A 26,101-nucleotide genomic window follows, 5' to 3' on the forward strand; every position below is an offset into this window, starting at 1 on the left:
AATTCAGACTGATTGTGAAGGGCTTTTGCTGATTGTCGTATCGGTAACGATGAAAAAGTAGCTTCTCAGTCTGAGAAACAAACACAAGTCACGTGTACAGTGCAAAAACCATACCCTTTTTGAGACCAAAGTGGCCAAAATCGATACCCTATCTCTGACCAAAACGGCTAAAAGCCATACCCTTTGGGACCGCACATACCTATATAGCCCATATAAGCGAGTACTCCAGCGGGTTGCAACCATGACCACGACCGCTGGAGTTGCTTCCGAGTGATCGTAACGATTGCTTAACTTTTTCCATAGCAATAATACTAAGTGGAAATCAACCTTTATAAACAAAATAAATCTGCCACACCGGTGACACCTGAATTATCAAACGTGGGAGAACATTTATCAAGGCTAAACCACTAATTTATACAGAAAAATTAACAATTGTGATTTTTAATATTCAATAACCAAGATACACTAGGAATTCAATTCCATTTTCAATTATTTCTATACTGTGTCGCAAAATAAGGTGGTGCATATTCATTTACAACTGAACTAGAAAAAAATCCCTTTATAAACAAACAAGTTTTTTACAACTCATTAACGGATGGGTTTTGAAACATGTCTTATGTGCTGTGTACACGCGACTCGCGGGGAAGCCACTGCTCGGTGGTTCAGTTCTGGTGCAGTAAGTGTTCGTTGAAACATTTTTCAAGTTTCCAATTTTTATGATTATCCAATCATAAATTACACATACCGGCCCAGAAGCTTGTAGCTTTAAATTCACACCGCGCATATACAAAGGTTTATCATTATTAACATAAAACTGAATCGTCAGCACTCGAAAGCGTTCCGAAATTGGTCAAGTTTTCGTGGCGCGAACAGTTGCTTGGCAACCTCGACAATACACGAAAACTGTAGGCTCGGTCTTGCCTAGTTCCAGTACGGCTTTGCCCAAGGCCTTCACGGTCAATTGTGACCGCGGCGAAATATCGAGGCCTAGGAGCTAGGCAAGGCTCGGTCCGGTATCGGAGACCGGAAATGGCCGTGAAATGGTACTCACCCTCATCAGCTGCATAACCTATGCAAGGCTTAAAGCATTAGTTTCGACAAGCAAGTAAAACGTTTTAAAATATAAAGCTAATAACGGTAAATAATAGGTTACCACCTCTAAGTTCTTTAAAAACAATAATTTCAGTGGTATGAGTGCAAATTCTTGCATCTGTCGATGCCAGAGTTTTGATATGTCACTGAACAAGAAGCACGCTCACGTCAGCGCCCAGAATGCAGCTCGTGCTGCTCCTGAGTTGGCTTGTTGTCCTCCTTAGTAATCATTAAGTCACTGAACTTCTCACATCACGTGATCTCATAAGGCATCCAGAGTAACCTACTGGTGTTATCTTACAGTTTTCTGATGTGCTTTCTTACAAAGCAGCCCACCAAACTTTCTCCGTTGGAAAAGCTTTGATATCCGAAGCTCTTTACCTAACTATTACTTTGAACAACGTAAAAAACAGCTGCAGCATCAACAAAACAAAGAATTGCGAAGTTCAAAACAATAAGCAAATAGACAAGACAATAAATGTACCTTTCTGCAATTTCAAATCCCAAACCAAGGTGCATTGTTAAACCAATTAACTTGAAGGGGATTTTAACTCATTGAATTGCAAAATCAATTGTTCTTACCGAATGCCGTATGTTTCGTCGAGTGCTGGTTCGAGAATTCAATATTAAAGGCAAGTACGTTGATGACTTCACATTTCTCGCTATTCAAATGCTTGAAAAGGCCATTAATATTGTAACGACAAAAAAGCGGTTGAATGATATCAAGAATGAAAAGGCTCTCAATTATCTAGAATTAAAAGCAGACAAAATTCTTCTTTTTGACGGTGCAAACTCTAGTACAGAAAAAAACAAATGGCGGACGTCCTCACACAGCGACCATTTCTGTGTTGCCATTAGCAGCCGGGTCAGCGGCCATTTCCTTGTCACGGAATTTCTTCAGTCCTTCGATCCAGCGGTCGTGGAACATTTGATATTCAGCAATCATGTTATCTAGGGTGGAGTGGTTAGAATTGTCACAAGGGTGGAGTTTCACTTCTTCGTCGCTGACTGAGTAGGTGGTACCTTTAGGGGCAAACTGCATTCGCTGGTTTCCTGTAATTAAAAGAGGAAAAAAATACAAATGGGTAACAAAAAAGAAAATTAAATTTGTCAGGCAAAGAATGATGATGCAAATTAAAATGGTACAGAAACACTCACTTATTTTAGGTCTCCGGTACAAGAATTCCCAAGTGATACCGGTCACAAAGAAAGCGAAGGCGACACCAAGACCCACGTACATGACGAGTTCAAACACATCTTCTTGATAAAATAATCCTTCCGCTGCTTTCAGTTGCTGGTTCTCGTCATCTGTCGGATTCTAAAACGTTACAAACAGATTCATGTTAAGCCTGGAGAAGTATCAATCAATCAATCAATCAATCAATCAATCAATCAATCAATCAATGAGTTTTGGTGAATGACTCTTAATAAAGATATTTGAGGGGAAACTTGGACGCCCAGGACTTCTTCCTCTTATCCACCTTAGTCATTACGTCATAAATTTCTTACCTTCAGCGGCACCAAATTAGCAGCGATTATTTCAAATATTTCTTGCGGGTTGTTATGCAAGAAGTGTCGAAGACATGTCTCAAACTTTGAGGAGTTCTTAGCCAACACTACTCCGTAGGTGATTTTATGATCGATATATCTCTCAATTCTGATTGGTTCTTCTTGAATCAGGTTTAAAGAGTGTGTGATGACGTAGTTGTCAACCAATGCTCCGTCAATCTCGTGTGCTAGGAGAGCTTTCGTCATTTTAAGTACGTGAGGGAAGACTGTAACGAGAGTAAAACTGATCATTAATTTTGGTTGCACGACACATCACTGTGTTAGTTATCTTGACTTTACTATCTTGACTTTTTGCTTGGCTTGGTAAGGCGAGTGCAATTGAAGATTTACACTATAAGCGATATTTGAAAAATCCGTTCTCAAACTTGCACGAGCTTTCATCCATTTGAATAAATTGTTAAAGCAATATCATGGTTGTTGTAAATCGTCAATTTCTCGAGCTTTCACATGATTACTCATTAATTATATGACCGAGAAGAGCGTTAATTTGCACTGCAGTGAAAAGTAAAAATTAACGATTAATTGGCCTGCTCTCAGCCAATCACAATAAAGTAACTTTCTCAGTCTTATAATTAAAGGAGTAACCTGATGGCGGTCAGTCCTACTGCAGGTATGTACCTCGCATGTCAGCATTCATGGTAACACCAAGTTTGAATTCTTCACTTCCATTCACAGCTCCGATCTGCAAGACAGGAACGAGAACTTCTGAAGTAAATAACAATAATAATAAATAAATAAACATTAATAACAATTTTATTAGCAAATCCAAACAATAAAAGCGAATAATTAGAAATGTTGTATTCTGACATCCAAAGGACTTTTATAACCTCTTTAATTTGCGCCACATGTGGATACAGATAGAGATTTGTCTTGCAGAATTAGAATTTACAGATACCTCTAGGTTAATAACACATACGTATAGTCATCAAAGACTGAGGCAGTGAGTTGTGGCTTAAACGTTCTGAGATATCGTGAACCGGCTCAAATTAAAGAACGTGAGGGAACAAGGAGGCTCAATTTATTTGGTGGTGGTGGGGGCAAGGAGGAAGAGGAAGAGAAGGAGGACGAGGACGAGGACGAGGAAGATGATGGTGATGTGGAGTATACAGGGGATCTTTCCTCTCTGGTAAGTGGTTGAATTGTAATACAAACTTTACCTTTGAACCGTGGATTTTGAAAACCTGCAAAGTACTAGCAGATAGCGAGGCTGTGACTAGAGCTGTGAATATCGAAATGATGATAACACCAGTTATAATCCACAGAATGCAAAACACGCGGCCCAGGGCTGACTTGGGCGAGCGATCACCATACCTGTGAGGTAAGGAATTGAATAAACAATCAATCAATAGATCAAAAAATCAATCGATCAAAAATCAGTCAGTCAGTCTGTCCGTCTGTCCGTCTGTCCGTCTGTCTGTCTGTCTGTCTGTCAGTCAGTCATTCAATCAATCAATCAGTCATTCCGTCAGTCAGTCAGTCAATCCGTCAATCCATCATTCAGTCATTCAGTCAGTCAGTCATTCAGTCAGTGAGTTAGTCAGTCAGTCAGTCAGTCAATCAGTTAGTCAATAAATAATTCAATCAATTAGTCAGTCTGTCAGTCCGTCAGGCCGTCAGTCCATTAGAACGTCAGTCCGTCATCCAATCAGTCAATGAATCAGTCTAATCAGTAATTAAATGATCATGAAGTCAATCATGTTCATGTCCTCAGAGTAAGAAATAAAAACGTCAAATACCCACCCAACTGTCGTCATGGTAACAAGAGCCCACCAGAAGCCTTCCCAGGATCCTCGTAGAAACGGTGGTGGAAATTCTCCAGGGTTACTAGCGTGGTCCTACCGACAAAAAATAGTTTGATTAGTAAACAAATAAACCCACCGTTAGTTATACTAACGTTAGTTATACGTACATCTACTTTCTTGTGAGCCGGTCGATGGCAGTTCGACCGTTGAAGGATTGTTAGTGTTAGAATGAGGTGGACACCGACAAAATTCCTATTTGGAACGTCAAGTTTGAACTGTCAAGCACCTCGTAAAAGAAATTATCCGAGATCCCTGCTCTAGTTGATGGTCAACTAATTATACCTAATCGTACCTACTTGCTACTTTTCAGCGGAATATCAGTCTTGTTTGGTCTCGTAAATGTTATTTTCGCTCGACTACGTCTTGCCAAAATACGAACCGTTGCTAGACCAAATTCGCCTGATATTCCGCCGAAGTGTAGGTCTGATTAATTATAAGAAGCGAAGCAAAAAAAAGTCATGTGACCATAATACCATAGCCATATCAGGCCAGGGACTCGATATCGCAGGATATCAAGACAGTAGACACGACTTCTGATTGGCTAATTGCGAGTTTGGGTACGCTAAAGGGAAAGGCATTATTTGTAGTTACTAATGGATTATTGGATTAAAAAGCATTAAAAACTTACCAGAAACCAAATAATAATACCAGAGAGTGAGGCTGTTACAAGAATAAAAAGCAACATCGGCCAGGCGTTGGCGATGGTCGTAATCAACACGTGAGTCTGAGTCTTCGTTTGTTGTTCATTGTGTACTAGGAGGATGACGCGGGGAGCCCTCACCACACTGATAAACGCACGGTCCCTTGTAGAGAAAAATGTAAAACATAGAACTAAGGAAATGCTACTAAAAATCGTATTAAACAAAAGGAACAATTGAAACTCCAATCAACTTAAACCTAGCTATCTGTGTCTCGTCACAGAATTAACGGACCTTTATCGAAAGGGGGCTGTTGGACTTAACTGAAACAAAAAATTGAAAACAAAAAGAAAACAAAACAAAACAAAAGAAAAGGAAACTGAACAAAACAAAATAAGAAAAAAAAAAAACATTAAAAAACCTGGTAACACGGAAAACCCGATAGTTACGATGTTACTCACCCCTTAATCTCTGTATCTGATTGATTCCTGTGCTTTCATTCAATCAAATTCAAATAATTCTTGAGAGTAAGACCTTTTTGAGATATTCCCTAAACTCACAGTGACTCACGACTTCATGTTCTGTTGCACTGCACGGCATTAAAGAGATCAGATTGAGACCAAAATTTCAGGCAATTTTTTTTTAGTTTTTGGAAAACAAGAAGAGTTCATCGTATGCAACCTGTTGATGTTACCGTACCTGAACGAATCGGAAGAGGCATCATAGCCATAGAGAGGAAACGTCATATCAAAGGTGTCTTCCTGAATATGTTTCTCAGCGTTCCGTACTGATTTCAGTAACTTTCCAAAGGACACTTGGGTATCCTTATGGCAGCAGTCCGATACAACAGCATTTAGAATTCCTGGAAACATTCCGTCCACAGTTAATCCTGAAATTCCTTTGTACTTCGTTTGAATAACCGTAGTGTATGGGGAGTACTGGTGCCAAGCGATGGAGATCGGCAGTCCATTTGCACAGCGGTAATCCATGGAGTAGTTTTTCGACAAGTCCCGGTAGTATTGAAGCTTTGTGCCAAACATGTTTGGGCCGTCCAGGGCCAGAGAAGTGTATGGAATGTGGAATGAAGACTCCGAGTGGTTTCTTTTCGACCAATAAGGGAGAAATATGGCATGGGATTCAGAAGCGAACTGGCAGAGAGTGAAGACGAGAAACAAAGGGTGGAGCATAGTTTCAAATCTTCAGGAATAGTCTGGAAATTAAAAACAAATGAAATTTATAAAAAGGAGAGACCGAGTATAATTTAATTTATATCCAAACAAAACACTCATTCATAAAGATTACTGAGGGCTGGTTAGGAGTGGGGTTGAAAAGTCTGTATTTCTCCAGTCTTATGACAAACTGAATCAAAGGTCTTACATCATTCTTAAGGTCTGTCCTCATTAAAAATAATATCCCCTGGTGGTGTAATGAGATTCACTACACGAAAAGGGTTTATATAATTGTTTTGTGATGGGGGAGGGGAGAGGGTGGGTTGTAATTATCATTTCTATTTAGGTTTTAAGTCCAGTCTGTCTTGTCCTTAAATGGAATTAACCACCTTAAACTAGAATTTTGCTTGTCCTGATATAGATCATAGCAAATAGGATTTAAAATGCTATGAGCTGTTCATGTGAAGCAGGATTTCTTTCTTTTATGTAAATCAAACCTTTTACAAACCTATTATATTATTGTACCCATTTGACAGCATGGACGGTTCTAAGGCCTTGACAAGTAATAATACGTTAATCTCTTGAAAGCACTCTGTTGGTCAATGAACGCCCACCTCAACCTTTTGCCGTGGGAAAAATGCGCGAGAGATAAAAACAGCTTTGTCCAAAGGATGCCCAATTACTGAGGGTCTAGATGAAAAAATGGGCTATGATGTTTTAAACTACGGACAACTTTCAAACGTGGTAACCATCACTGACAACTGACGAACGCATGGCTAAAATGTTAACTAACTTCGAAAAAAACTCGATTGTTTTAACCGACAGCTGTCACTCGTAAATCTCCCTTCCCATCCAGCCACCGTGATGGGTTTCTCACGGCTAGTTACCAGACTGATCATTGTGATTAGCAAGAAACCGCCCCCTGTACGTGGATGTCTGCAAATGTTTTTGAGATGCGTGTCGTTGTTTAGGATCGTGTTCAAATTAAGGTCACATGAAAAGAACGAGTGTTTAGCTTTTATTTAGTAGACTGCATCAACGTGGCTGTATATACATGCTTAATACAGGGTCAGTGAAAAAAAAAATTAGATGTCTCTTTTTAACAAGCACGATCACGCTTGACTGGCTTTAAATAACGCGCTGCACATGTTACCCAGCTACCTTAAATGACTGTACAGGGGCGATCAAAAACACTTTTATACGTTTTACTAGAAATTTCCATGGTAGTTAAGCTTAGTTAGCAAAAGTCTAAAATAGCTTTGTGAAAGTGAAGTTAATTATGCTATGCAGAAAGGAAAGCTTAAATGAAGCATAACATTTGAAATAAAAAGACAAATATATTAAACACATTTAACTCTTTCCACTCTGTGGTCTACTGTGACGCTGAATGCCACGGAAATCTTTTAAGTTACCAAAATTGAATGTTGGTTTAGTTATAAGTCAATTCTAGTGAGATTAGAACCTAAGCATATAACTTTTCGGTCTTTAAGCCTATTTCCAACGTGAAGGGTTGTTAAGGCACCTACAAAAATAGTTATGTACCGTTACGATAGTTCTTTCTCCAATTACTATGAAAGTGTTAATATGTGGACATTCTGCAAATGCTTTTTCTAGCTTGAAATTAAATGTTGCTCTATTTTCCCTTCAACAATGGAATGTACTTAGTACTTTGAATGTGCTGAAGGTTTGTTTTTGTCCCTAATCACTCCAAATCCTTAACACGATTTGCTGTCGATTGTATTGTCATTCAAATGCGCAAAGATTGCAATAAACCGGATAGTTTTGTTATTCAAATATCCGTTAAGTTGTGTAACTAAATAATGCACGGAAGAGCTACAGAAATAATTGTTCATATTCTGATGCCAAAAATTGCTTCGAACTTTTTGTCGGTTCTTTGGCCAGTTTGTGTTTGCTTACAGATTGAGACCTAAATTGAACTGCTTCAAAAAACAAAAGGAGAGCTATTTTTTTAATTGTTTCGTACACCGCGGAGCTGTTTAGTTCTGTATTAACTTATGGCTGGTTAGCGGTTTTGATGTCTATTTTGAAACGTAACGTTTGAAACGCACTTGAAAACAAATAGAAGTAAAATGAAACCGACGTATGCGAATTTGTGCACCTCCATAAGAAATTCCTTATTTGTACTAATTTCAGTGGCAACTTGTGGCCATCAGTAAACCACGTGAAATTGTGACTTTACCACTTGAAACTGAACGATTGAAATAAACTATTCAGGCGCAAAAGATTTGGAACTTAAGTACGCGCAAGTTTAAGCTGTGTAGTGTAAAACAAACCTAGTCCAGTACAAGCATTGCGAAACAGTGTACCTTGCAGCTAGGACCAATGTTCCCTCTCTTCCTGTGAATAAAACAGTTACGCCGCGTCCAAGCACAGTCCTGCAATTCACAAGAAACAAAAAGACCATTAACACCTGGAATCGAAATAAACTCAGTGTTGACTGCAACAACAGTCCATGTAACAGAACTCAAGCATTATTATGCTACCTGCAAGATGGATGGTTTTCGCCTAAGACGGTGGGCTCGCCTCTTATTAACACAAAGCTTTCGGTAAACACCAAACTGCGCACTTTATTAAATATTTTGATAAACAGTTGTTATATTGGCGAAGAAAACATACCTCCCATTGAGCCGGATAATACAGCCGAAGCTGTGCTTGTTTATGCTTTAACCTCTTATGTCGGAAATGAGAGAAAATTAAAGTAAGATTTAACTTTGATAAGTCACGAAGTTTTGACTGTGGAACGAACATTTTATGCAACATGGCCCCAAAGTCGTTTCGACGTTATCTTCACTGTAAAGCAATTCTTTGACAAGCTTGTTGGACTTTCCGGTTTGTTTTCATACCCCTAAATCTAAAATTAATGATAAAAACAAACCAAAACCACTGACCTTATTTCTCTGTTTAAGGAAAACACGAAAATCTAAGCTGTAAGGAGGCGGATACAAAAACAGACGCTCCCTACTGTATCTTAAGTATTTTAATCCCTTTGGACTCGCCACAAAGCTAAGACCTAATTAATAATGTACCTTTCTTTGGACTATTGTAAACACAATACATCACACACTTGTTCCATTGTGACCGAACACTTTAAAGCCAGTTCAACAAAAGTCAGGTTTGGCTATCTGAAATCTGACTCTTCGTTGTCGCACCAAAAATGAAATTATGGAGGTGTTTTTGGTGACGATGCCGATACAAGAACAGCTGTCAATGGACTGGTTTCTTAATTTGACTTGTTGTGTAGTTTAAAGCTTAAGTAAACATTGTAGCTTCAAAGACACTAAATTACGTACCTAGTGGGATTAAACTTAAACTTTCAGTCTGGTATTTGCGTTGACTGGAGCTCTTCACTTGCAGTGATAACTCGCGTTGCGCTTATGGCTTTGCATGTAAGTTGTTTTCGACAGCGTTATCTTTGGGTCATCTCCCCTATTGTTTTGTTTTACACATATGGTCAGAAATTACTCGAAACCTTTTTGGGTTGAAATTCCGTGCGTAATGCTAACGATTACATTATCATGTTGACCCTTTTCTGTCTCCTTTTTAATTACATGTTCAAAACATTTGGAATTATCGCCTTGTTTTAGTTATTGAAATTAGAAAAGTTCGCTTGTCTCCTGCGTTAAATCAATTGGTTCCGGCTGAGATTTTTAACTCCAAAACAAATTAATAAAACATTTTTGCATAATCATATCAAATTTTTACTGTAAAAGTTACTTATCATGCGACTTAATGAAAGAATTAGTTAATACAATAAATGACTAACAACGGTTCTCGTATGTTCTCGAATGAGCGCCTGAGGCGGTTATTTCAAATGTTATTTTCGACACTGGAAGAAGGGTCAGTTAATTAAAAGAAGACTTCATTTTATTCTTTATAAAGCAAACATTTTCAGTAAATTAACAAAACCTGTTGCCTAATTTAAAGGAAAAAGGAACAATGAATATAGATGCCGTGAGAAAAGCCACTTTTGCTCAAGTACAAGTTGACCCAGTAGATAAACGAGGAGTAGATTTTGGCTGTACACAGATGGGTACCAGAAATTGGCGTTATCTAACCTGATTAGAGTTCCTCTATCTCCAACTCTCCCAGGAATTGAAATAAAAAAAATGTTGCCGATAACGAGAGTCTGAAATATCAATAGGGCCTAGGGGTATAACCTTTTCAAAAAAGTTCCATGACAATTGATCGTTGAGTATCATACAATTTACTTTCATGTATGTCGCGGGGTCTTCAATCCACTTATTTATGTCACCAACGTGCAATAATTTTTTCTCACTCAAGAAATCAAACGTCTACGAAAACAAGAAATGTTCAAGAAAGTGGGAATTCGATAAACGGGCCAAAAGAAACGAATTTTGCCGTTGAGAGAGCGAAGTTGTTCAAATACCCCGGAGGTCGAGGTACGTTTAGGCATGATGAGCGTAACTTAGTTTACAGTAAGAGATACCCGCTAATTTGGTTGGTTTCGCGCGAAGGCTAGGTTGCTAAGCTGGCATACGAGCAGAAACATCTTGTGTGACTCTGATACCGGCTCTAATATTTGCCAAAAGAGGGAAAAGACGTAAGACCCCATCGAATTAAGAAATTCAATGGCATGTCAAGAAGCAAAGTTTAGTCCTGTATACCACACAATGCAGAAGTTACTTGGCAGCGGAATCATTTCACAGAAAGAGCAGCCATTGGGCTGGGAGGTCGTTAAGGTTTGGCTTGACGCTTCTGAATACGACTGAAGAGTTTTATGGCTTGAAATAAGCTGAAATCGCTTTGAATCTAGCCTGTGTTTACAGCAGCACTCTTGAGGAGGGCGGCTGTAACGTACACAGGCTATCTAAACCCATCTAGAGAGGAAATTAACACCACTAATAGATTAACTATGCCAAGGTAACTGAGGTAAGTCACATTGGATCTCGTATTTGTAACCGAATTCATTTCCTGTCACAACCGTCACAATGTAACGCAACGCGAGCGTTTGGCACTGCCAGATCGGTCAGCGTAAAACGCAGACTGCGGACTACAGACTGTAGACCGGGGGTAAAATGCAGTCTGCAGACTATAGACTTTTTAAGTATATATATATCGTGTTACACTTCCATTATCGAGTGCCAACCATAAACAGGGCTACATGTATTCAGGGTAATCGTAGTGAAAATCTGCACTCCGGTTAGCCTGAATATCACTCAGGTTAGCCTGAATGACGCTCCGGTTAACCTGTTTACGGTTAGCTATCAATGATGGAAATGGTAGTTTGCCCTCAGTCTGCATTTTACCGCCGGTCATGCAGTCTCCAATCCGCAGGCTGTGTTTTACATAGGCACGAGATCCGCCGCTCTCCAGATTGAGTCCCGGACGGCGGCTGGAAATCGAGTCTGCTTTTTACACTGACAAAAAAAAAATAATAAAAATAATAAAATGGCTGCCCTAACGCTCTGTGAAAAAGTTATATATTTTTAGCTTACGTTGACATGCCTGCTGTATCATGCAGATGAGGCGCCCTTGGCAAATGGAATGCCAAAGGTGGAAAATCGTTTAATATTGTAGAGGTTTGGAACCCAGTATGTTGCCATGGTAACAAAACTGTCAGGTTCATATTGTGGAATACCTCTAGTAGAATCTTACTGCAAAGATTTAAACATTCCTGATACAAATTGGCTGAGATATCTTTCTTCATCAAATTTGATCAAAAATTTCGTTGGGTTTATGACGTCTCCACTTGGTAAATTTACATATTTTATAAACTTGAGTATCTCTGGAACAAAAAAGATATTTGAAACTAGTAAAGGGCATTCTCATAAAGACTTAGATAGGGAAGATGCGAATTTCATCATACTAAGTTAGAAGCGCTTGAGGTTTTTGGAGGTCATACACTTCTTTATCGTGGCAAATAAATTTAAATGATGATGAGGATGACCGCAAGCTTCTAACGGAATTTTAATCGATTCCGGCGTGAAATGTGAATTTTAAATTTGTTCTAGCTCGGTCAAATCGCAAATAGACAAAACATCAACATCAGTGACTTAAGTCAACCTCAACGAAACTTCAACGAAGAAAGCCATTGCGTTGTTTCGACGAGCACGAAATTGTACTGAAATTGGACTTAAATTTAAAAAAAAAAAAAAGAAAAAAGCTATATACTTTTAGAAAGGGATCTTTAAAATAGAGCACATTACTTCTTAAGTCTTGGCTGGGACATAACGATCGTTTCAGTTTCAAAGGACTCGTTCGCTAGGTCCTGGAAAAAACATCGTTCGTCGTACATTAAGCTATACGAAGGTTTTTCTGAATAACCGGGTATATCGACCGTTATTCAAGTTGCTGCCCGAAAAAAAAAAAAAAGTGTGTACCTTTTAAATCGATGTGGCGAAAGAAATGGCTTTCAGTTTTCTTGTGGTGTAAGAAGATTATAGCATTGAGAAGGCTATGCAATCGTCCTGTAACTAGTAAGGCAGAAATGTGAGGAAATAAATTACCCCAACTGACCTTTAACAAAATCCTTGTTTCGTTCATATGTCGTTGAAACAACACAATATTGGTGATAACACACACTGTCTCGATATCTGGCCTCAGACAAAGTTGTGGTTGAACAAATTACTTAAATTATAAATAACGGAAATCACTTAAATGCGTTTCTCTAGAAACGTTAATGTCATCACTGGTAACATTTTTAACTCGAAGGGCAACGAATCGTTACTGACTGGACCGCCAATAAATGACAACCACTCATGAGTAAATAAATCCGATATTTGTCTAGTAAAACGATGGGAAAACCATATATGACCTGAAGTAGACAATTCATTACCATGTATGTATGTACATGACTGACTAATTGTCTCACAGCCCTGGATATTTGCCTAGTTATTATACGATATTAATAGCTAATTCAGTACAGCACAACCAAGTAAACTAAATAAATGTACGTTAACATGACCTGGTGGGTGCTTGTCGGGGGAGTCCTAAAAACTTATTAAGTATAAGGTAGGATAAAGCTGCGTCTGTGCTATTATTAAATTTTTAATATTATTTGTAGCCCACTAAATAAGTGGTTGACCAAACATACAATAAGATAAAATATATGCACAAGCAGCTGGATAGCTGCTATCAGTCATAGTCCTAACCGTAAGCCGCGGTTTAGTATTTTGCAATCCCGGGAATGTCAAATAAAATCACTTTCATAGTCGTATTAGGACTAAAACGTATTCGGATTTTATTCGTATTATTCCAAAATTCGTATACATTTGTCATTGGACTCGAGTCGGCCATCCAATGTGATCGAAAGTCTCACCATTAAAATGCTATGTTTCGTTGTTTACACAATTTGAAATAATTTTGAATTCATAAATAATAAAACAAGTACTCGATGGAAGAATCCTAATCTGTACCTACAAAACGTAAAATTACAGAGTTAGACAGTAGAATGGCACACAAAAATTCCGTTTCATTTTCCTCACGCTTTCGCGCAGGTTATGAGTAAAACATAGAATCTGCGAAATAAATTTGGTGTAACGAAAAGGGAATTACTGCACACGTGGAGTAATGAACGTTGTTTCTCGGCCATCGTGGTGAACGGAGAAGTTGAAAATTTTTTTTTTTTCTTGATGAAGACAGAACTAAGTCACCTACAGCCTCGGGGAATCGAATGCCCTAGTGCGATGTCTTCTAAATACATGGCTGATCTGTTCGAAAATGCAGGTTTTCATATATTGAAATGTACATGATTTGTCAAATACCACCCTAGTGGTGTGACCCCGGTTAGTAAGCCTTGTAGGCCAGCTAGAATCTTAACAGATTAATGAACTTGAGTTATTTTTTAGCGGTAGTAAACTGCGTCAAATTGTTGTGCTAATACCGATTCAAGGCCGTTTCTTAAAGTAGCCACGAGTCTCCAATTTTGCTAGGTCATCAACACCTTTTTTAATTTTATATATTGTCTGTCGTGATTTTTTTAGTTTTCTGTCACCTAAGTTTTTATATACATTTGCCATGCACATTTTTTCATTTTGGTCTGTAGTCCTAAGCAACCGAAAGCTTTTAAACTGTCCTCGAATCGAATAAAGCCAGAACGTCTATTTAATTTTTTCTAACAACAGGACTGTGTCTTTCAGAATACAAACTTCTAGCCTGTGACTAGAGGCGATCTCCCTTTCTATGCGAGAGAAATAATTCTTGAGCACATGTATGGCGATTCCAAGAGAATTCGAATAGAAACCTAATTAAGTTGAAATATAAAGGTTAACTTACTGAACGAAAGAAAGTAAAAATATCTTTATACCTAGAAAAAGCTACATCAGCCTTAGCTGGTTTTCATGTGGGTCCTCTGTCCTGGTTGAATTGGAATTTGGAGATGTTGGTTTTTGTGGAGGGAGGAAAACCGTAGAACCCAGAGAAAAACGCTCGGAGCAAGGCGAGAACCAACAACAAACTCAACCCACATATGGTATCGGGCGAGCGCTCCAATCACTGAGCCATCCTTGCTCCCTTAGCCTAGATACTACATGTACCTACACTGTGTCGGACTGATTGGAAGTTATTTCCATAACTGTAGGAACAAAATTATTTGCCAACTGATACTAGGCTAGGAATACAGAAAATGGTGGACAAAAGGCGAGGAAATCAGCAAGCAAAGTCCAGGTTTTGTTTTTCGTCCGGCATGGCGCTGATAAAACCTAACCAAGTCGTCAATAAGAGCTACGGAAGCTCTTTCCAATGGCTTCAGTCAAAAATTGAACTGTCATCTACATTCTACTTGTCCCATGAGAGACAATCCGCGAGTTTCGTTTCAAATGTGCATTTTACTTTAATTTGGCTCAAAAAGGCCAAAATCACTGTTAAATAAGAAACCATGGAAACGCCTTGTAATATTTATCAATCACTGTCAATTTACCCCTTTTAGGATTAGTTTTGATTTTTATGATGTAAAGCGCACTCGATCATTTCATGGAAAGTCGCGCCATGTAACGTTTCATAATATTAATATTAAAAAAGGCAAAGTTTGAAGAACGTATAGCCGTGTCACAGGCAACCCAGACACGATGATGTGCAACGGCTCGGAGGGTCCTCGGAACGTGAAATATGCGAAAGTAGGCAAAAAAAAAAAAAAAAAAAAGCGAAGAAGATTTACTTGCGTTTGTTGAAATTTTGAAGAGTTTGAAAGGCTCTGTACTGTCTTGAATGCCGTCTCGTTAAGTCAATTTCAAACACAATAGCAGTCATTTTATAACACAATCGATCAATTAAGTACTTGGGGAATGGCAGGCTTCTTCACTTATTACACTCTCCCAGAGAGAATTTAAAAGCAATTTATATATTTTTTTTATAATTTAAGAAAAAAAAAATTGATTCGGAGACCTCCGTGACACTGCAGTGATCTCTTAATTGGGCAATTTCCAATAAAGGATACATTTCGCCTCAGGTTAAAACAAAAGGCTCCTTCTTGGCATCTACTTTTAATATTATACTATCAGGAAAGTTCTTGGTTTTATAAGTATGGGGGAGGTGCAAATGAAGTTATAATTCAATACAAAAATACTCCCTCGGGTTTAACCAAGACTCAACGGGACTAAAGCTGTAACGGACTAACCGAGACCTCCCAAGTATTCTCTTGGGTTAAAGTTAAGACCAAAAATAATCCCCAAATGTCAAACCTAGAGGCAAAAAATATCTACGAGCAAAACCTTCAATCCTAACACTTACATTCCTTTTAGTTTATATCAAGAATAAAGGGTACGTGCTGCAATATTACACTAATACTTTTTAACATGACAGGCCGCTATTTCCAGATTTAATTGATACTCTGAGAAATCTGTAACTGTAACTGTAACCTTCCAAAAGACCTGTTAAAATAAGCATTTCCTGATTTCCCGTAATGCAACAACTCCCTCTCCTCCAGAGAGAAAATTCCTCGCACCTTCTCGTCAGTTTCAATCTAAGTTATGCACTGACTTTATATTTTTAAATAACAATACAAATAGGCGAGCGTCCGTTGGTAGAACGTTCTTGTGTAGTGTTATTGATTCACCCGTTTTACATGAAATTAAATATCCTGTTTTCATCATCTTCGGCGCAAAACTCCGGACCGGCGAACCAGATTCCGGCCTTCAGTAAAAAAACAATAATAATAATAATAAATAACATGGGACTCGAACAAAAGAGTTCCTGATAATCAGAAAAATACATTTCCCACTATTTTTGTAAGAAAAAAATTAATCGGTGAGAAATGAAGTCAGACAGTTGAATGAGGATTTTTCTTTTTACTTTCGTTAAAACAATGATTGAACAACAGAAATCAGCCTTGTCTTTGAGAATTGATACAGACCGTCACTGATCTGTATAACATAGAGAAACCGGGCCTGAACTAAATTGTTTAAACAGTCCTTAGTCATAAGTTCTCGTCAGCAGACTTCGCTATTGATGTTTGCATAGATACAAATTGCCCTTTCCTTATCTATCATCAATATTGGTTTATATTGACGATTTGTGTCGAAGATATTAGATGTATTCCCTTACAGTGTGGTCTATAAGAGTCAGTGGTGTTGAAAATTTGCTATCGCAACTTACAACTAGAAAGAAGATCAAACGGCAAAAAAAAAAGCTTCAAGCAAAATGTGAAATAAATCTAAATTTTCAATTGCCATGAATTTAAAATTGATCAGAGACAGACAAGTCATTACACGACTGAGACTTCATTCGTAATAAAATCTGATATAAAATGTAACATATATCGTCTGATAAATACATTGCCTTCGTTTAAATTCATCATGCCCTTTACTCTTCCTTGTAACTTTAAGAGCTGAACACGTTTTTCTTTTACAACTCGCATTTTGCTTTCGCGGCGCATTGCTACTAAACTTTTCGGCTCACCGAGGGAAAAAAATCGATAAAGCAATCATGAATCAGGCTTTGTGCAATAACGAGATAGCTATCATAATAGTGACCTAAAGTTAACAGACTTAAAGGTTTCCGACTCAATTTTATATATGAAAAAGGTTTTTTACACATCACGAAAGTTCCACCCACCTTCGTTCTCCGTTGTTATTAACTACGCTGCGAATGGTTTTCGTTGAATAAAATTATTTGTGTCGATTTATCCTTATCAGTCTGGCTAATAAGTGTTTTCTTCCTTTGTTCCGCAACAGCGAGTTAAATTTGATTTCACGAACCATGTAACCATTCCGTAGGTGTACAGCTCTCAATGCTCAAAACAAAGATGTACATTTCCTAACGCACAAAACGACCCATTGGCCAACCAATCAGAGTGTAGCTCTCACAAACACAGCTGCCTGGAGCGTCCGGCTCATTCAATTTGTCTTTACATAGCTCGACAGTTTTAGGCGTCGTTTTAAACAGCTTTTGACATATTATCGCCTTTTTAAGCGATTTTCGCGCCTTATGAGATGGTCAACTAATAATGGACATTGCCTAAGGACTTATTGGCCTCTTTGTGGACAGTTTTATCTTGCACGGCCTGGAGTTAATCTTGTACTTATTTTTACAAGCCTTTGCTTTCTTTACACACCATTTATTTTTCATATTTGTTTTTCAACACCACGGTTCAATTTTTTAAATTGTGAAATTTTAATAAAACGCGATATTATTCAGTTTGCTAAAATCCCGAAACAATTGCTTGAAAGAAATTTCCTATAGAGAAACACATAAAAAAAATTGCGTTAATCTCTTTGGCAAATCCGCATCTTGCAGAGCTTTAAATTAAACAAGGATATAATAAACTGCAGTTATTGTTCAGTGGCCTTGGATAATTTAGTGAGAAAAAAAAATAGTGCCAAGAAAGGTAGCGAATCGAATCAACACGTTATGCGATAATGAATGCCAACAGCAACTTAATAACTGTACTGTATTCAATTAAGCACAACACAACAATGCATTTTGCTTTCATATCGCATTCGATCGTATCAATCAAAAGGTACGTTTATATCAGGAAAATTCCGATTAAGAATCTGAACTATTTTTACTGCTACAACTGAATTCTCACATGGAGTAAATCTATTTCCCTTTTAATGCTAGCCGTGTAGGGTAATCAGTGGCTGCATCTAATACTAATTTTATTTGTTCTTGTACACTTCAAACACTGTTGTATGTAAACACAATTTCAATGTGAAATGTAAGTTTTCACAATCCACTCAGCTCGAACTTGTTTGTTACTATCTAGATTAGTCCTCAGCTAGTATCATATGAGTGCTTTATATGCTCATAACTGATTCAAAGCGAAAGAAAATCCATTGCACATATACTGAGGAGTGTTAAATAAAATTTAAATATTTCGTTTTCATTTAAAATATAAACAGATCGCACTACTTTTCTCAATTCCAGGGGAGCTTGGATAAATACTGCTGGCAGAATTTGCGGCTGCGAGCAATAGTGTGGATTCGAGCAGAATTCTCCATTTCGGCATAGATTTAAAAAAACAAAAATGGAACACACATGAAAACACTGCTCTATAACCTTCAGTTCATTTTAATGCCAAGCATAAGGGTAAGACTTAATAGCTGGAGTCGCCCTTAGCTCGCGTTGCAACAAAATAAACATTAAAATACAACATAAAACCAATTGAAAGGACGGCTGAAAAGGGTAAATTCAATGCCCAAAATTTCGGTTAGACAGGTTTAACCTTCTTCAGGGGCTACACTGAAGCTAAGTAGATATGGATAAAGTGGTTACAAAATTTTAAATGATACTCGAGGAAATATGTGACGTGACTGCTATTTGTACAAGTGGTCCTTGCACGACAGTTTACCCGATTAAAATAAAAAGTTACCATTTCAACCTATCATGGATTTTCTCAAATCTGTCTTCGCACAATAAGATGTAAATGTTTGAAAACGTAGGGGTAAATGCGTAGCAAAAAGGTTAAGTGCAGCATTTGACACGCCCTTACACCCCGGTATGTAACGGTGTGTCAAATGTGGTATTCACTATTTCTGCTGCACCCTTTCGTTTTTAAACATTTACCTCATATTTGCGCGACGCAAATTTAAGCAAAGCCACCAAGTTTTCGTCAGTAGCTTCCATATGAAACGGCACGACGGTTTCTATTTAGCGACACAAAAAAGACGTCACGGAGACTCTAATCACCTTGTACAACATAATAAGCCGTAAGATATGATTGTAGTGAAATACAACAAGGTTCTATCGAGGAGACATTTAAGATCGCCCTCTTTTAATTTTTAACTGACCTGTGAGTTCGACGGTAGAAAAGTGTAAATGCCGTATTTGCCACACCTGACTCTAGGTGTGAAAAGAATACATTCATTGCTTTAGCATTTTGCTTTAACAGCTGACTGTTGAAGTTAGCTTCATTTGTCCTCTACTCAACCCTCGACGTTTCGTCGATTGATCCAGTCGAAAAATGTCATCATCATTTGTTAGAACTCAACTGAATATGTACTCTACTTTTTTGCCATTTGAAATACAAATTGCCTTTCATACCCTTGAATGTTACTTCTATGCACCATTTCCTCGAAACGCCTCAAGGGTGAGTGAGAAAAATACTGTTATATTGTTCTGTTCTTTCCTATTACTCTGCTTAAAACAACTTGAACCCCGGCCAGTGAGTCAAAAATATTCTGATAATGTGGTGAAATATATATTCCCATCGAAAACGTTAAATGTTCCGTAGACAACGGACATAAAAGGATCATGAAAATAAATTGTTGATTGATTCCATTTCCAAAATTTACTGACCTTTTATATTCAAGTAATTTGGCTTTGTTAACTACTTGCACTTTCTTTGTGATGCACGAGCAATCCACAGGGGCTCCAAGGAATGAAAAGTCCATAGATCAGATTTTTCTGAAATACACATTTGCGACTAATGATAAACATCATTTCATAAATAATCAATAAATAAGATATCCAGGTAAACTGAGGTGAAACTACGTACATGGACGGTTATGATTCCAAATTGGAAGTTGTATAAAAATATATACCGATCGATCAATCGCATCCTTCCACATGTATAAAGACAAAAATTAATTTATATTCACATGTTCTGTGAGTTCCTTTGATTCAGAGTGATTTTTTAAGGATTTCATTTATAACCTGTTTTTATAATCAGTTCGATCAATTACTTTAATTTGATAAATTAATAAAAATGTCGCAAGATGCCGAATTATGAACAAAATGTGTAAATTGACCGCACAGCGAAAAAAAAATTGAATTTGACATTTTTAATATGGTGGAGTGAAGAGGCTCGAAGAGTGACATACATGTCATATCAAAAGCTTTTTAACGTTTTCAAGACTTTTTTAAGTGCGTCGAGTGTTTATGAAGACTTGATGTTCTTGTTGTTCTCGTTCGTTTATTGTAAAAGCCGGCAAAAGCGGTAGCGTTTCTTTTGTCGCTGCGGTTAAACTCACTATCTGTTTAGATACTCTTAAAAAAACAGGTAGTAAATTTGAAAACCACCAAATCATGGTATTTTGACGAAGTCATGATAAACATTGAATGAATTGTTTCTTTCTTTATCAATTGATTGTTTTACGAAATTCGGAACGCGCTCGAAGTTAACGTGATCATGGGCATAACAGGAAAGACAACGTGTGATAAAAATCATATCCGCCTGGTAAATATGTACGTATATGAATGAAAAAAAATATATTATCTGCGGATGGAATCTTGATATTAATGTATCAGCGAAGAAATGATCGTAACACCAGGACAGTCTTTGGAATGTTCTTCGAATGAAACTCCCCGTAATTTATCCTGTCACATTTCAAATATATGTTGCATACGTTACCTGTTCTATAAATTTAAAAGTGGCATCACTTTCATCTTGTCGTTCGTCCGCCCAATCACATGAATAGAGCGCGTGTTTTCATTGGTTGACAGTTACCAACACACGTTTGCCAATCGTTCACACCAGTTTGCCAACGTGTTTGCCGACTGTTTTTGTGCCGTTCAAACACACCAATTTGAGTTTGTCAACACGAATGTGCCAACTTAAGTATGACTTTGCACTAAATGTTATTGTCTAATGCCAAATATGTCGGTGCTTTCCATAGCTATTTCTATAAATATTAAGTAAAGTCAACGGATTTAACACGTTCGATTATTCGTAAAACTACATTATTAGAAGAAATTATAATCCCTCTTGAAACTGAAAAGGTCAACAATACTAGCATAACTGTCCTCCATTAAATGGCCTTTAGAATCATCATTTAATGGCTATAGGATTTTGAAACGTCCCACTCTGCAGACTAGACGGGATGGCTATGTCTGCCAGCTTGTGACGAGACTGCCCGCAGTCTCCAAAGATTGTTTCATTTTTAACCGTTCTTTAAATAATTGCACAATCAGACAAAACAACATTCTTCTCTTATTGCAGGTTCGCACAAAATTTGCTAAAAGCTCCTTTTATTATATATCATGGAGTTGAAACTTTTAAAAAGCAAGCCAATTTTGGATTACGTGTCTTTAGCTCTTTTCATTTGTATTCCTGATTTTACCTTTATTATTGTAAAAAAAAGTAGTGTTTTTTTCATGTCATGATATAACTTTTTGGTGCTTTTTTGTAGTTATTTATTTCGTATCTTTAGCAAACTTTTAATAGCTTGGGCAATTTTCGATTATATACGTCTTTAGCTCTCTTGTATTTAAATCTCCTGATTTTACCTTTTTTGTTACAAAAAAATTATTTTTATCACATCATAGTATGGCTTTTTGGTGCTTTTTTGTAATTATTTATTGTGTATTTTTTAGTTCTTTGTTATTGTTATGAGGACCTCTATTGAAAACAGGTGGTATGGCTTCTGAAAGGGACACCCTGATATAAATAAAACAAAGGTGTCTGTCCTATCTAAATGGAAATAAACCAGCTATTACATCATAGCAAACGCTACCATTACGACGAGCATTTTAAAATATTCATTTTACTCATGAAAACACATGCCGAGAACGAAAAAAGGAATAATCAGCACTGCGTATTATCTGGAAGGCTTCAGAAAGGAGTCAAATTGATTTTCTTCTTTTTCAAAATGATAACAGCAAATTGCGGTTTAAGTAATCCATTTCAATCCTCCTCAATTGTCCACTCTCTTTTGGACTCGTTGTATTCCCATTTTATTTATCTCAACTGTTGTAAACAAAATTTACTAACTCTGATTGCACGATCACACGGTGGATATGAAAATTAGTATAGATAACCAATAGGGTGCGTAGCGCTGAGTGGGTACAAAATCTCATTTCCATCTAGTGCAAATGGAATAAGTATTTTATAGGAAACGAAACCACAGGAAAGAAAAGTTATCTCCTGCATCGTACTCAAAAAAATCCCTTGCGTAGCAGAAAGCTTTTCTCAATGAAAGAGAACGGAGGAACGTTGCTGTCACATTTCAGTTTGCAGAGCATGGTAAGGTTTTTAAAACTCGTAAATTAAACTATAAACATGTTGATCTAAGATTACAGATAAAACAAAAGCTTATCATACAGAGAGTTAATTTGAAAAAGAAACATGTTCCTTAGTGTGTAGGTTAACGCTTTGGTGGATTTCAATCCAGCAAAGCTTTGCTTTGTGATGCGGTGTGAAATCATATATAAACAATTGAGCGAAAACTTTAGCTTTGATCCACTACTCAGTCAATGGCTGACAGTTTCCATTCTTTGTTCAAAACAGCAAGACCTTCCTCTTTGATCTAGTACATTTTGTAGGTTCTAGTTTGTTTTTAAATCTTTAATTTAGAACCAGACACATCCGGGCTTTCAAGACTGATGGACAATTGCTATTTTTTTTCTTATTTTTGACGTCCATGAAAATTCGAGTCAATAGAAAATGATGTAATTATGTACAGTTCCAAGAAACAATTTTATGAAGTCCAAATTTGAAATTAAAAGTTCAAAGCCCAAATCTCTCCAATTATGTAATTTCTCCAAATTATGTAATTAAGTTCAGTCTCAAAAACCTCAAATTTTCTCGAATATCCTAGTTTGATCTCAGTGAATGCAAAATAAAATTTCTAAGGAGATAGACTGGCAAAATATGAAATATGATTGATACTAGCGAGCTACAATTTCGCCATATTTCACTAGGTACACTGATAATCAATACATATTTCTTCAAATCGAAATAGTCAGTAAAAAGCTTGAAAAAGCTTCTGGAATTTTCTATTTCTCATGTAATTTTCGAATTCAGAAACCTTGCAACGATGCTTTTTTAATTCTTTAAAGAAGTTTCTGGAAATTCCGGGTGTAGTTGTATAAGAGCGCGAGTTTTGTCCGTAAGAGACCAATGAAAAATGTAATGAAGCTCAGTGCTGCTGAGTGCTGTAATCCTAGAGGGTAGATAAACCAGTTTGTTACTGCTACCAACGCTCAGGAGCTCTGTATGGGAACAATCTTGCTCTGCATTGACACTCTTTACATCCTCCTTCCCTTCGGCAGCATTTTGTACCATTTAGGTAAACAAGTCTATACATATTTCTTTCAAATCGAAGTAGTTTAAAAAGCTTTAAAAAGGATTTTAATCCACTATTTTACTGCGTTTCAAAGTTTGCAAAAGGTTTCTCCAATACTTTTCAGTTATTATATCGTTCTCTGTTGATTGACAAATTGGTCCTAGTCGCCGAGAATGAAATAACACCTACATTTTAACTCTAAATTTACTCTTCCACTGCGAAAAGTTGAAGCCAAAAAAATCAATGTTCCAAAAACTATCGTTCCAGTTCAACCACGTTTTGTTTCCTTAGTAGCCCGGCCTGAAGCTTACTGCCAGACCTCCAGCTAGTTTCCAGGTCCTACAGCTCCGACTCGCGGAACTCCGCGACAGTCCTGATCTTACCTTGGAAATCCCCTTCATAAAGAGCTCTCATTTCTGGAAGCAATCCAGCGTCACACAACACTACTGTGCGCGGTAAGACCACAGGCTGTACACAAGCTAAGTGGCGCGTATCAAAACACGCCATCAATTACGTAACGCGAACTTATTCCACTAAAAGAAGCTCCCGGATATAATGAAAATAAGTCTCTAAACAGCAACATCATTCTCGTTGGCCAGGACAGAACCCGCATTAATACTTCAAGTAAATTATAGACATTTGGTCACATTTCACCAGTGAATGTTAATTGTAATATTAATTCGGCATGTCACTGGCCAGAAGCCTTCATTTAATAACCTCGGGTTTTAAATGTATCTAAAGATCTATTTCTTAGAAGCTTTTTTTTTCTCTTGTAGTTAAGTTATTTCAGAAATTCGCAACCAAATCGAAGAAACACGTCAGATTTCCCTTTAGGTGAGGGTAATTTAAAACTAATGCTATAGCGATTTTAAAAAACAAACAAATTCATACTTGACAAGAAAGGCCGCCGTACTTTCGGGGTCCGCCATTGCCGTGTTGTGACCGCCTCGTCCGCCTATATGTTCCCTGAACCCGTGAGCCCGCTTAAGATTGAAAGCATAAACATTAACGACTCGCGTTCATGCTATTGTGGTATATCAAACGTAAATTTGAGTGACAACCTGGGCGTCTTCAGGCAAAGTGCAACCCGGCAGGTGGAATAATCAGGCAATTAACATAACAATTTAGCGAGGGTTTAATCAGAACAGGCTTTTCGCGTCCCGGCGCGCAGATTGTCTTAGTGCAACGAAACAAATGGTCGTGTTTCGATACGCTATTCAATGATTTTTTGTAATTTTCATCTTCAGACTGGCGGCCAAAGTCGATGTCAAATTTTTATATCGCTAAAAGAAGATTTGCATTCCACTTGATAGTATGTCAAAGCGTGGCAAGTCTCATTGAGGTTTCCCGAAGCTTGTAGGGGATTCAAAACAGACAAGAGTCCGCTTCGTTTGAACAAACAAAAGGAGAAACTCTTATATTAATTTGTTTCTTTGTGTCAATTTCTAGTTTTACTCTCATGGTAGATCCTGGCAATTTCCTCGACAAACCACCCACTATAACTATCAAATTGTCTAAATGTTTGACACATTCTGAAGCATTGGATTTCGCAGGACGCATGAAATATTAATAAATCGCAGTCCTAAAGAAATACATTAGCATCGTATTTTTGTTGTTATATTATGCAATATCGGCTGAGAATTCTTGAAAGCTTTCCTCGTATGTAGTATTACAATATGGAATGTTAAAGTTGGGAAAGCTACCGGAAAATGTAATTTCTGATGATTGAGGGACGAATTAGGCAGAAATTACAATTCTGACGGCACGATGGAGAGGCTCGCGGGGTGTCATGGGACGTCTAGGGACTATTTAAGCATTTGGCGGGAGATTTAGGCCATTCTAGGTTAATCAGTCTTCGTGTTCGTCTTCTTTTTTATTAAGTTTTTGTTATAACAGCTTGTATGCATAATTGTAAATGTTCTACGTTATTGATTTCGTACCCTTTCCTCGGGGTCTGTTGCTGCTGCATTTTAAAAATGAGGAATTATTTCCACACATTTTTGGCCACATCTAAAGGGTGTTTTTTAATGACTTTTTGTATCTGGCGTAGCACAGGTTCCAATTGTTAGAACCAGTAGTTGTAATTTGCAAAAATATAGATTACATTATCAGACGAAATAAATCTGTATCAGATGACTAGCTGACGGATCCTCAATAAACTACTGGAGTTAGAATCAGTTTGTTCTCACCTCGCAAATTTGCTGTTTTTATGCAGTTCTTGTTGTCGTAAGCACATGGTCTCTTCATGTGCTAAACTGCGTTAGTATATACCATACAAGTGAATAGCGCTCTTCGCGCACGCTGATTGGCTAGCTCGGAGGTGATTAGCCAAGTACTATTCACCTCCGAGCGCGCGAATTTTTTTGTCCGATCATTTGTCAGTATATTGTCACAAATAAAGTTGCTCTTTG

General features: G+C 37.5%; 2 protein-coding genes across 6 annotated transcripts in view; one reads left to right on the forward strand and one right to left on the reverse strand.

The window, feature by feature from the left end:
• Positions 1–425: 425 nt before the first annotated feature.
• On the reverse strand, positions 426–24,867 carry LOC110062965 (uncharacterized). Of its 5 annotated transcripts, XM_020769909.2 has the most exons (10): positions 9,582–9,691; positions 8,598–8,666; positions 5,801–6,311; positions 5,092–5,266; positions 4,402–4,496; positions 3,819–3,972; positions 3,280–3,343; positions 2,602–2,867; positions 2,251–2,410; positions 426–2,145 (listed from the first exon to the last, which is right to left on the reverse strand). In XM_020769909.2, the coding sequence occupies exons 3-10, from the start codon at positions 6,286–6,288 to the stop codon at positions 1,919–1,921; spliced, it is 1,629 nt and encodes a 542-aa protein (XP_020625568.2). In that variant the 5' UTR covers positions 6,289–6,311; positions 8,598–8,666; positions 9,582–9,691; the 3' UTR covers positions 426–1,918. The 5 variants fall into 5 exon arrangements, with proteins under 5 accessions (XP_020625568.2, XP_089139191.1, XP_089139190.1 ...); XM_089283065.1 differs by lacking the exon at positions 9,582–9,691 and adding an exon at positions 24,582–24,867 and having other exon boundaries at positions 426–2,410; XM_089283064.1 differs by lacking the exon at positions 9,582–9,691 and adding an exon at positions 17,302–17,476 and having other exon boundaries at positions 426–2,410.
• Positions 22,181–26,101, forward strand: part of LOC110062887 (uncharacterized) — a 35,898-nt gene continuing 31,977 nt past the window's right edge. The window contains exon 1 of the mRNA XM_089283061.1: positions 22,181–22,648. The gene's annotated coding sequence lies outside the window, so the exon portion shown is untranslated. The remainder of the gene's footprint in view (positions 22,649–26,101) is intronic.

This window comes from Orbicella faveolata, unplaced genomic scaffold, assembly GCF_042242905.1.
Source record: "Orbicella faveolata isolate gen_17 unplaced genomic scaffold, um_ofav_v1 contig_12, whole genome shotgun sequence".
Taxonomy (NCBI): Eukaryota; Metazoa; Cnidaria; class Anthozoa; order Scleractinia; family Merulinidae; genus Orbicella; species Orbicella faveolata.

Bases quoted from the DNA above. Each gene is read 5' to 3' on its own strand.
- LOC110062965 (XM_089283065.1), bottom strand. From the start codon at position 6,288: ATGCTCCACCCTTTGTTTCTCGTCTTCACTCTCTGCCAGTTCGCTTCT. The intron at 5,267-5,800 runs GTACGGTAACAT...TTTCTCTACAAG, and splicing joins GCCTCTTCCGATTCGTTCAG to GGACCGTGCGTTTATCAGTG. The intron at 4,497-5,091 runs GTAAGTTTTTAA...TTTTGTCGGTAG, and splicing joins GTATTATTATTTGGTTTCTG to GACCACGCTAGTAACCCTGG.